General features: G+C 37.5%; 1 protein-coding gene across 4 annotated transcripts in view; it reads right to left on the bottom strand.

Moving 5' to 3' along the window:
• The window catches only part of fibcd1a (fibrinogen C domain containing 1a), a 118,714-nt gene extending 114,088 nt beyond the window's left edge, over positions 1–4,626 (bottom strand). The window contains exons 1-2 of one of the 4 annotated variants that reach the window (XM_084138877.1): positions 4,269–4,580; positions 3,977–4,059 (exon numbers count right to left, since the gene is read on the bottom strand). In XM_084138877.1, the coding sequence (XP_083995003.1) occupies positions 3,977–4,048 (72 nt within the window). In that variant the 5' untranslated portion in view covers positions 4,049–4,059; positions 4,269–4,580. Of the gene's footprint in view, positions 1–3,976 lie in introns of all 4 variants that reach the window. The other 3 variants (XM_084138874.1, XM_084138876.1, XM_084138875.1) reach the window with 3 other exon arrangements.
• Between the last annotated feature and the right edge of the window lie 8,210 nt (positions 4,627–12,836).

Here is a 12,836-nt window from a genome sequence, read left to right as displayed (position 1 = left end):
TGATAAATTCCCTCTAATCCATTTCAAACCTCTTTTGTGTAATGTGAATATGTGTATATTCAAATTTGGCATATTGCAATCAGGTAAAAGACACATGAAAATCTAAATATTTGACAAACCTTGGAATATATGTGAACGAGAATAAGATTTGAGCTTCAGAAGAGTTCACACAAAGAACAATAAATGGACAATAACATTCTCTTTATTAGTAAGTGAGTGCTGCAGTTATGCCGTTTGCTGCTTCTAAATCTCTTTAAAGATGGGTGGATTCTGAAAGTGATTCCCGTTATAAAAGTATGTCGTTATCGTTATTGCTGTGGTGTACACTCTTAAAGAAAAGGTTTATAAAAGGGGTGTTTTTTTGTTTTGTTTTTCTAGCGATACCGTAGAATAAAGCCCTGCATTTCAGCCCGAGCCCGACGGGCCCCGACTTTTTTACGCCCCTAGGGCCGGGCTTCGGGCCAATTTTCACGTCATAGTTCACATGCGGGCCGGGCCTCGGGCCTTTTTTGGGTTATCCTTAATTCTTTTTATATTTTTAGACATTAATTAAAAAAATATGAGAAGTTGACGTCGACGATAGAAAAACAAACATAGAAAGACATTTAATAACCTCATAACTTTCATAATCTTATAATTACATTGACATATGATTGACATGACAACGATTCACCTCATGTGCAAATAATGGAGAATATTAAGAGAAAAATCGCAGAGTGATAGAAGAGAGGACTGGGTTAAAATCTTCCACTGTGGATGCCATTCTTTTTCTCCACGATGCTCTGTAAGAGACTGTTCTAACTTTTCGTTTGATTGGACTTTATTTTCGTTTAACTGTTAGAAACTACTGATGTTTTTCGTTTTTCGTTTGATTGGACTTTATTTTCGTTTAACTGTTGGAAACTACTGGGAAAAAGAATGGCCATGTTCTGTGGTGCATTTTTGAGGTAAGATAACCTGCAAGTTTGTTTTGGATTTATTTTATTTAATTTGTTTAGATTGGCTATTGCTCATTTCGTTTGCGAGCGCTGTTGCGAGCAGCCTGAGCCTGCCTCAGTATTTCAAAAAAAATTACTCACTGTGGTTTAATAAATAAACATTAAACTAACTGTCTGTGTGATATGCTTGAAGTGTTTTATATCTATGGATTTTATTGTAGCCAAGTAAAGTATTAGCGTTGATTTGAGAGGCTAAATTGATCAAACATGTTTTACTCGCTGTTGGCTGGCTTGCTTGGTCGTCTTTTTTTTATTTATTTTTTTTTATGCTCCAAACATTTGTCTAAATTAACTTAATAAAGAAATGAAAAGAAACATAACTAACAAAACGGACATATTTTAATGCCTGCAAATAGGGCAGGCTGCCGCTGTAAAAAAAAAAAAAAAAGGCCTTGGGTCGGACTCGGGCTGATAATTCTGATGAGCTGTCGGACACGGGTCGGGCTAGGGCCTGAGCGTCTCGGGCCAGGGCCGGGCTCGGGCCTAGATTTGAGGCCCGTGCAGGGCTCTACCGTAGAAGAACCATTTTTTCTTCTCTAAAGGACCTTTCAGTGAACAGTTCTTAATATAAACATAACGAAGAGCCTTTTAATAATCTGAAGAACCCTTTTCCCCTATAAAGAACACTTTGTACAATGGAAAGGCTCCATGGATGTTTAAAGGTTCCTTATGGAACCATAGATGACAATAAAGAACCTTTACTTTTAAGAGTGCACCTTCTTATTAAAATTATGGTTATCATTATATCAATATAGGTTATCGGCCTTAGTGTGAATGGCCCTTTTTAATATAGTGCACAATTTGTGTGGGCTATTTTTATGGCCCTTTTGGTGACCATTCAGTTTCATTGCATGCAAAATAGCAATTTCAACTTCTAAATAAGAAAGAAAATCATTTTGGTTTGGAAAGACATGAAGGCCAGTAAATAACAACAGGAAAGGAGTTCACTGCAGCTGTTTTTTTCCAGCATGTGCGATCGTGTGTGTCAGCAGGGGTGGACTTTAAAGCACGAGAGGGCCGACAGTGAAGAAATCCTCAGCATTTGAGGAACAAGGAGCTAATGAGTCCATCTGAACATACAATAATGTTACTGTGACTTGTGTGGCCTTTACATAACACACACAGCATACATCACATTGCTAAAGGAAAAGCAAAACGTGCAAATCCTTCTTTTACCTGTACGCCTGTCTAACAAGACCCTTAAGCCTATTTTTAACTCGCTTTTACAGCTGCACAACGGGCCAGGGGTTTCACCTACTATACTCAACTGGGGAAAAAAATCAAGGCACAAAGAGCAGCATGAGAAATTACAAATCGTGTCCATCAAATTCTGAACGCTCCAGCACAGCAGGTGAACGGTTTTATTCGTCCCATGAGATCCCACCCCTCCCCTCTCACTCCCGCTCCCAAACAAATATTTTATTAATAAACATCAGTCAGAAGTGGATGGCAGATGAATTCACGTTGATTAATTAACAACCCCTAAAATAACTTACACAGCACTAAAGCAAACAAGCCCAGGCAGTTTGATAAACTGGCACGACACTTTTGGTTGTGCAGCGTGATAAAATGACTCTGTTTCACAAGACAGGCAAATGAAGAACTGCCATTAAAACAAGCGGCTCGTGTTGATGTTGATGCTTCAAAAGCAGGGCTTGACATATTCCTGAAAGGGCATTGTATTATGCACACTTCACCCCCCCGCTGAGAGAAGGTTAGAGGATGCCACGTGAGGATGATAGCAGTAATAAACAGCTGTTACAACCGTGATCCCACCCTTAAACCTCTATAATCAGGATTGCTATAAACAGCGTGTTATGCACATTTCCCCATAAATGCTCACAGCAGATTACAGTTGCTGTGAAATGCAGGCAACAGCGAGAGCTTTGAAAAGGACAGAGAGAGATAAAGAAATCAAAGATGCAACACCCTTCTGCATGCCGATCTGTGATGTGCTCTCTCTCTGCAGTGAATGCATGAACTTCCACCAGCCATGAGTGAAATGTTCTGGCAGACATGCAGTCGCTCATTCATGGAGGGGCCGAGCTTAATCCCGGAGTTCTGTGTGAGCTGCATAATAGAAACAAATGTATTCCCTCGTGTACAGAGGGCATGGAGAGAGGTATCATCTGACACACTGACTATATCACTCTAAATGCTTGAGAGATAAAGGGGCTTATTCTTTACTGCCAATAAACTTATATTAAGCCCATTAATCTGTCAATATTTCGGTATTATCAGCATCCACCGGCGATTAACAGAAGCGGTTGCATATTGGTTACAAAATTTACCAACAGCCTTGTCAATGGATTTTCTGCTTTCAAATCATTTTTAGTGATTCTTAGTAAATAATGTGTGAAGCAAGTACTCCTTTGAATTCATCTACTTTTGTAAATTGTATTTGTTGTCAATAAATTGTACTGCATACTGTTTGTCAGCACTAGTACAGACCACTTGGTTCTCTAGATATAAATATCTAATGTATATATATATTAGTACTTTACATTTTGGCCAAAATTATATATATATATATATATATATATATATACACACACACACACAGTTAGGCAATTATAAATAAGGTGCACACACAAAAAAATTCTTCAATAATATATATTCATGTATTATTTAAAGTTATTATTTTTAAATCTCTTTCAAGGCAACACTGTCTGATCCAAAACAATTACTTAGAAGACACAAAATAGTCAAGATGACAAATAGCCTATTGAAATTTCTCAAATGATATTTATTTAAACAAATAGTTTATTCTACAATGTCCATGTATTTGGGATTTGTTAACAGCGGCAAGCGTTTCAAAATATTCAGCTCCGAGTAATATCCCTCTGATTTTTTTTTTATTGGTTATAAAAAACGAAATGTGACGTGCATTTGATCATATTCATAGTTTTTAACCTGCCTGAGCATCATAAATGCATCGACACAGGTCTAATAGCTTTCATGATGCGCGTGCAACATACCTGCGATTTATGCTGCTGACCATCCTCGAGTTCTGAAACACTGTTCATGATTTTCCATCGATCATTTACCATTCTCTGGAATCCTTACCATCCGAGAGTTGTTTTCATAGGCATGAGGAGAGAACGGGACTGTCAGTCTTAAATTCCAGCATCCAAGAAAGAGAAAAATGAAACAGCACAACAGTCTATGGGAACTAAAACTACTTCACAAAACGATCCGCACAAACCTACTGAAAACCGGGGCACAGAACTAGAGATCCACACTCATTTTGTAAAAGAAAAATATACGTACTTCAAGGGACTTGACCCTCACCCCAAAAAGAAACAAAACCAGAAAATGCAGTCCGAAAGCAGATCCGATCTCCTCAACGCTCTCAAATACTGAGGCGAAGGTGTGACGGTTTGCGGATGATGCGTTCCGTTAGTTGGCAGGTATTCCTCCTCAGATATGAAACTTTCCCTACCCAGTCAGTGAGAAACAGAAAAACGCGGGTTTAGATAATAAAACAAAGTTATGCAAAATAACTGTATGTTAAGCATCCGTTTGGTTTGCTTCATTCCTGTGATGTGATAACACGCTCCTGAGATCAGCCCCCCCTTTCTTGTGCTTACAACGCGTCTGCTAGTGATGTCCGATCCGTGAACGAATCGTTCTTCTGAGTCGGATCTTTTCGATGAATCATTTGAACCGGTTCACTAAACCGGTCTCACGCACTGGACTGAACGACTCGAATACGAATTTAAATAAATAAAGAATGAAAGAATGAATGGAATTTTATTAAAACGTGCAAGACAAGTCAATTTAAAAAAAAAAAATCAGTTAAGAGCTGTAGCCTACTGTAAATGAGTTTAGTAATGTTCATTGTATAGCCTACGTTTTATGAATTTATAGCTAATCGTGGTTGCTACAAACTCAATTTACATATTAAATTACAATAAACACAATTATTAATTATATAACGCAAAGCATTATTCAGTGTGTTGACAATTTCCACTGAAACAAAAGGACAGGCGGGACATATGGAACAGCTCCTCCCTTTTTTTTTTAAATAGCCAATAGTGTTTAGTGTATATAATCACAGCTTGGCCAGAGCCATTGAGCTCGGTAATGCCGCAGTTTCCTCCTAATCTCAAGTCATTTCTCCACCTAATCTCCTAATCATATCACTTTAAAATGCATTCTGTGCAGAATTAAAATGGGTCCGATATGTTTTCTAGTATGTGCCGGCGTCGAGCATCCGGAGTAGACAGTGTGCGAGCTGCAGCGGTTTGCGTGACACTAATGTGAAACCAGACTTCATTCGCTCCAATGGAAAGCTTATTTACACTGACTGAATCATTTCCTACCCACTAGTGCATTATATGCCATTCACCATTAAAGAATAGAAAATAGTAATTGTGTGAACAAGTGACTGATTTTAGCCGCAGTCTATTTATAATGTAGGGAGCGGGACATCACGCTTCAGATTCTACAAAGCATGTGATTGGACAGGAAATCTGATGAGAAGCTGAAGTGTAGAGTGAAGTCATCAAAATCATTGATCCATGTTGGCGGAAGTGTGAGAAGATAATCTTCTGAATGTGAATTTTGTCATTGTTTTGGAGCACACTAGCTTATAGATAACAGAAAGTCTAACATATTCATACTAAAAGACAAAAAAACAAAAAAAATATTTCATGGGGACTTTAACAGAAAATTTAACAGTCAAGTACAGTCAGCACCTTTAACTCAATTTGTTAGCGATCACATCGTTACCTACAAAGCGCAGCTGATTGGTTGCTGTGGCATCAGCAGCCAATGAGCTTGCAGGTCATCATTCAAATACTTGGCATTGTTTGCTGTTAGCAGTCTGCAGCGCACTTCAGAAACCCTCCACCTTCCCCAGGTCAACATGTTTAGATATGCTACGGGGGTTATTTCATGTGTGTTATATGTGCAGCAGCAGCATGTCTTACTTGTCATTGAATTTTGTCATTGTTTTGGAGCACCAGCGTATAGATAACAGAAAGTCTAACGTATTCATACTAAAAGCCAAAAAACTAAAACATTTATTTCATGGGGACTTTAACAGAAAATTTAACATGATCAGATATTAGCATAACATTAACTTGACATGGAGAAAAGCAAAGTGCACATGAAATTATACAGGTTTGATCAAATTAGACCCTGGATGGTCTAAGACCAGAGAGAAGTACACACACACTAGCGCGACTGCGAAATCTATCCCACTAAAGACGACTATGGAAAGCATATCGTGGTCAAACTTAAAATGCAATTGCAATTTTTTTCGACTTTATCAATTGTGTACACACAACGTGTGACATCATTCAGCTGCTTTAAAATATAACAGCATATTTGCGCTTGCCTTTTTTCTTATACTGTAGCTATGGATAAAACCTCTAGGATACAGTCTCTGATTAATAAAGTGTTCACTGTTCTGGAACAGAATGCTCACATGTACTTGTCTGACCCATGTATTTTACAGATACACACCATTTCATGTCATTGAGATTTACAGATGTAGAGTACAGATGTGACTATCATCCCCCCCAAAAAAAACAATCTGAGGGTTATTTTGAGGTCATTGTGTTCTGCTGTTGTTTATCAAAAAAGCAGCATCTCTGTTTAAAAAAGAGTTTGTTTAAAGTCAGTGCAACTGCACATCCACACTGTTTTTATACAGTTATCACAATCTTTAGTCACCATGAAACAAAAATTGACAATTCTTGTTTTTAGGGAATATTGTAGTATTTATTATAAAAGATTTATCCATGCACATATATTTTTTTTTTCATGTGCCCTTGCAATCTTTAATCAAAATAACTTCCCCTCCCTCTTGCAGCGACTTGTTTACTGGCGTGAGGGCGGGACAACCTGTCACTCACATGCGATCACAGCAATAGAGTGCTGACGCATTTAAGCATTTAAGCATTTTGGTTAAATAGCTGAAATAAGATCTGTGGTGAGCACAAGCTCAAGATACTTTTACGTTTTATTTTGCGACATAAAAGACACCAGTACTACCCCACTCATGATTTATGTTACATGTCTTGAAAAATGCGGTTGCTAACAAGTGGCTAAATGGGACTACAGAGGGTGTCAGGGACATTAAACATCATCAGTCGAACAGGTAAGAGCAATGCTTTTAGCAATGCTCATTGTGCTTTTAATTGCCCTCTTACAAATTACTCAAAAAATTGCAGTGAAAATGTTTTTTATATAAAAACTGAAAGAGTTGTCGGAAGCTTAGTGGTGGTGACGTTGAAATCGTGATACTGTGGTGTAGGTCATTTATAGCTTAGCTTTTTACTTCTGCCGATTGTATTTAGGCTTCAAAATTCATAAAGTTGTGTTAATTTGCGAAAATTATCTTGGTGGACAAAATGTGTAAGCATCATAAACTTTAGTTGACCACAGTGCTTTTTTTTTTTTTTTTACAATAATCCAAAAGCCTATGGAAAAATCCTATTGGGTTTTTGTCGAGGGAACCATGAGTGAAGTTCCGGGTTGGCCTACAAATTTAAGTCATCCCTCCACCACTCTAGCAAATCACAATCGAATAATCCAATTAATTACCCATGGACAAAATCTAGTCCCGCCCTAAAAAAAATTCTAGCTCAAGAAGCCGTTTCACTCGGGTTTAATACAAAGTTCTGTCATGAAACTCTAGATGGTGCAGGCAGGTCCTTAAAGGTGCAGTATGTAATATTGAGAGCTGGTGGTTGAAATGGGTACTGCAATCCAAATTCAAAATATTGGAAAGAGTTGTTTCCCCCGCCCATTCCTCCTCAGACTTGACGCTCATGCGGGTTTCCAGATTGAGGACACGCAACAGGAGGAGCGAGCGCAGTTGACGAGTTGCTTTATCCGCGTTTTAATATGCTCCTGTTCATAGAGATTTTTAGATGGATTCTAAGGCTTTTTAGGTTGAGTAGAATCTGCTATCTTTGACCCAGTTTGCTTGCTGGCTTCCATGGATGCAATACGCTGTGTTTTACGCCAACTGGCAACCCGGGGTGTCAAAATACTATTACGGTACCTTGGCAGTGAGCGGGATCACACAGACCAAAACAAAAACAGACATTCCAGCACGGAACGCACATTTCAATGTAAAATATCTGCCTGTAGCATAGTTTTTCAGAGAAACGAGTATGTCATTTTAGAATTTTTCCTAAATATCTGCAAACATATTATGGTATTTTTATTATTCAGACAGTCAAGTACAGTCAGCACCTTTCACTCAATTTGTTAGCAATCACATCGTTACCTACATAGCGCAGCTGATTGGTTGCTGTGGCATCAGCAGCCAATGAGCTTGCACGTCATCATTCAAATACTTGGCATTGTTTGCTGTTAGCAGTCTGCAGCGCACTTCAGAAACCCTCCACCTTCCCCAGCTCCACCTGTATAGATCTATACGTCACAATAGGGGGAAAAAATACTATTGTAACATCTGTTTGATGCCGACTTTAAACAATATTTTTGCAATTCTCTCCTACCACAGTACCACAGTTCTTTGTAAGGGTATTAAGAATGGTGTGAGTCAGTATGACAATGTTACCAGTATGGAGTTAACAGACAAGCCACCAAAATGCAACTTGTTTGGATGTCCTTAACAGGCAGGTTTGTTTGAGAAATTCACTTCAGGTAGTTTAAAAACTGAGAGCAACTATTCTGTCAGCTGGTAAACAAGCTGCCATTTGTGCTGTGAAAACTATGCCAGGAGGTGTGCAGAAAACTCAGTTTGTCCTTCCTTTGCACTGCAGCTACAGTAAGTATGTGCACCCATGAGCTTTCCAAAAACGTTTTTCAGCTATTTGAACTATTGAATTTTCAGTCAAACAGAATTGTAAACAGTTAAAGCATCCTATAAACTATCCTCTAACCATAATAATAGTGACATGGTCCAGAAATGTTTATGTTGCCTGTATTATAATCATTCACCCTGAACGGGAGGAGTTAAGGCCCATTCACACCAAGGATTATAATTCTAACGATAAAGACATAGTTAGAAAAAATCATTCTGAATATAAAAGAATAGCAAAGTCCACCCCACAACTTTAACGATAATGGTACAGAGAAACGATAATCATTGGAATCACTTCAGAATTACTTTTTCCAGTTGATGAGCATAAAAATATTGACAGCCAATCGGAATCTATCCTGCATTAAGAGGACAAGCATTTAAAGTGGCAGATTGACAATTGTCAACGTTCCTGTAGGAAATATAGCATAATGAACATGCTTTCAAGCTTTTTTCCCCATAGCTAAGTATGCAGAGCAGAAAAAAGAAACCGTAACCAGCTCAATCTGACTCCTTCATGTGTGAGGTTGTCAAACCAGCGAGTTTGCAGAGCTGAAAACACAAGCCACGGAGAATTGCCCTCTGTCAAAAAGCAGCCTTCTGCCAAATAAAGAGACTGTGAATAAGATACTCAAAATAGTGAAGGCACCAACAGCGGCTTGGTAAAATAGGCGACAACAAGATGCATCTCACACTGACAACTCAAAAAAAGCTGCTTTTTTGTTTTGTTCTTGCACTCTTCAATTCAATTCACATTTATTTGTATAGCACTTTTCACAATACACATCGTTTCAAAGCAGCTTTACAGAAAATGCATGAGTCCACATTACAATTTAGAGTGATCTGTTATCAGAGGTAACTGTCTCTAAGTTATGTATTTCAGAAATGTACATACAGTGTTTAAATTAGTCAATTTTTAGCTAACTGTGATTTGTATATTGTAATCATTTATGTCAGAAGCAATGAGCTCATTGAAGTAATGAATACTAGTTTGTTAACAAATGATTATGACATAGAGAAAATTGCAACATTGGTGCATGTTAAATATAAAGGTTCTTTATTGGCTTCTACGGTTCCATAAAGAAACTTTAAACCTTAAATGGATTTGCCTTAAAGGGATAGAACCATAAACACAGATAACTATTTACAGCCCTCATAAGCATCCATTACTTTCCCGAGCATATGAAATATTCAGACCCAAGAGGTAGGACCTCAGCTGGAACAACTCCAATTTTTCCTGATTGGCTTTAATTAATTGACATAGTTTTGTTCAAAACACAAAGAATACATATCAAAACCGCTCATTATTTTTTAGTAAAATGAAAAACATGATTAAAATTAATCAAAAGAGCAAACTTACTTAAGGCCAAATTCATTTTTTCAGAGCTGAAGGCAGACGAAAAATGAGCTTCTACTCCAGAAATAACCAAATTATAGTCTTAATTTATCAAAAGTCCTCAAGGGGTGTGGGTAAAACTCAGAGCTGGCAAAGCAATAATGGGAAACTCAAAAAAACACAATCTATCTATCAATCAAGCAGTCAATAAATAGACCAACCACTTTGTCGATAAGTTGTTTGTCTACCTGTACATTTACCTCACATTCATCAGTCAACTACTTGCTGCTGTCATCAGAGTCTTTTCTCCTCCTCTTTCACCTCCATCTATCTATCTAGCTACATCACAGGTTTCACTCCTTTTAAGCCTTATATTACAGATTCAGTGTTCGGTTTGCACTTGAGTCGCTCCTCTGCAGTCTAGACGTCACATGTTGACAGCGTGATTGCCAATTACTTGCCATTTTGCTTAGATCCACATCTTTAACCTTCCAATACACAACATTTACTGCAAGGTTATTTTACTCTGAATAGCAGTAAACATGATTTCGGTTGTAAATTATAACCTTAGAGTGGACGATAACAATGGCCTATCATGTCATCAGCCTTAACACGGATTTATCTTCACATGTTATATTGTGAAATGGATAAGCCATTGAGGTCAAGGTGAAACAAGGGATCTCTAATATCCTTCTTGAAACTTGATACAAAGTAAATGTGCTTTAGGACACGCAACAAATTACTGCTGTTGCAATTTGCTATTGAATGGATGTATCTGTTGCCTTTGGCTCTGTAATATAGCACAATACCTCATGGGTGGCCAGGATGATGTGTAGATATACACAATATTTATCTATATATATCTATATATATATATATATATATATATATATATATATATATAGATAGATAGATAGATAGATATATAGATAGATATATAGATATATTAAATGCATGAATGTTTCAGCAATCATTATTACATATTTGGGACTTTAGTGCAACCCAGATCTATATCGAACACAGATGGATTTCTACCTGTCGTGATCATTTAAAACTCTCCTGATATTAAAGTAACAATTACAGAAGAATAACCTTTTGGAGCTTGGAAGGGTTCTGTTTGAGCAGATGTTTTATACCATCATCACTGACCTCATCACAGCTCATTTCCCAGTACATTCAGCATCTGGCTCACATTCACAATCTCAAACATATTTTCAAAACTATCATTTTCAACATCTTCAAAATCAATATTTTGATTGCTGACAGCTTCTTCACCCACCATCAATTGACACTAATATTTGATTGCATTCAGTACTTGCTCTGCAGTAAATCACTGAGCCATTTCAGGTTTTGCTGTTGATGCTTCCTATACTTTTGTTTTCTGCCTGCGGTAACTGTGAGTGAAACGTCACTTCACCATTGTGTATCAGACATTGCCACCTTGTGGAATAAAGGTGGATTGCACTTATTCAGCCACCAAAGATTAAATTATAATTGTGCAGAAAAATATATACTTACACTATTACACCTCATCGTTAGCAACCCTATAAAATGTTTACCAAAAATTAATGGGAAAACAGGCATTATTTTATATATAAAAATCTTGTTATATTGTTTATTATGAATTGATTGAAGAATTCTAAGAAGGTTGATGTCTAACATTAAAAAATTAATGAGGAGGAGGGTGTGAATGACGTCCCGTGTCACTAAAGACCTGAGGTATGCGTTTAAGGGAGATCAGAATTTAATCAAAAAGTCAGAATTGTTTTACATTGATATGTCACTGCGTATTGTCACTGCATATTGATATTAAATGTTTTGTTGTAATATATATATTTATTTATTTATATGAGTAGTTTTGTATTACAGCAGAACCTGGCACAATTATTACATGTTGCATGACTTGGAGGTCCTTCAATGCTGTCTGAGGCACATTAGCATTTATATTAGATATGCGATATGTCCATGACAACCTCCAAATGCTGTTTCAGTGATCAGATGCGTTTCCAAGACATCTGTATTTAGCGCTGTCCACTAATCAGGGTTCGAAATGAGGGGGGTCTGGGGGGGGTCCCGGACCCTCCATAAGTCATTAGGGACCCCCCCATAAGAATTTATTTTGGGATTTTGGGGGGTCCCCGACAAATATATTTTAACATTAAAAATTATTGTGAAAATGATAGGTCTTTAGTGACGTTTTATATTTATAACAGTAATTAATTTATTTCCTAGCGCGAGGCAGCAATCAGGGCAACTAATAGCCGAGTGAGTTCCTATTATACAGCGTCACAGATTGTTGTTGTGGTGCTCCCGCAGACACGCACTGTAGCTGAACGCGGCAAAACGAAACCTCACAAAGAGTGAAATCCTGAATGAAAATCCTGTAAGTGCTTCGATTATGTTTATATCTCCATAATTGCATATAGTAGCCTAAAATATTAGGAGCTCGAGTTCCTATAGCCTATCCAAAGTTGCATTAACTAGGTGTAATGATTAGAAGAGTACGTTTGTCAACGTTTCTTGCTAGCTGTACGTGTATGAAGCCAAATGATCTGCCAGCTAACAGCAGACTATGGAAGCTTGTTTCCGCCACAGAGTGAAAAATAAAAAAGGTAATTTTTGACTTTTAAGTCGCAATTGCAGGTTATAAAGTCATAATTGCGTGATATAAATTCGCAATTGTGTGTTAAGTCAAAATTGCGTGATATAAAGTCGCAAT

This window comes from Abramis brama (assembly GCF_963993115.1).
Source record: "Abramis brama genome assembly, chromosome: 16".
NCBI classification, from domain to species: domain Eukaryota; kingdom Metazoa; phylum Chordata; class Actinopteri; order Cypriniformes; family Leuciscidae; genus Abramis; species Abramis brama.
The sequence above is the reverse complement of the archived record's forward strand: the minus strand, read 5'-3'. Positions and strand labels throughout refer to the sequence as shown.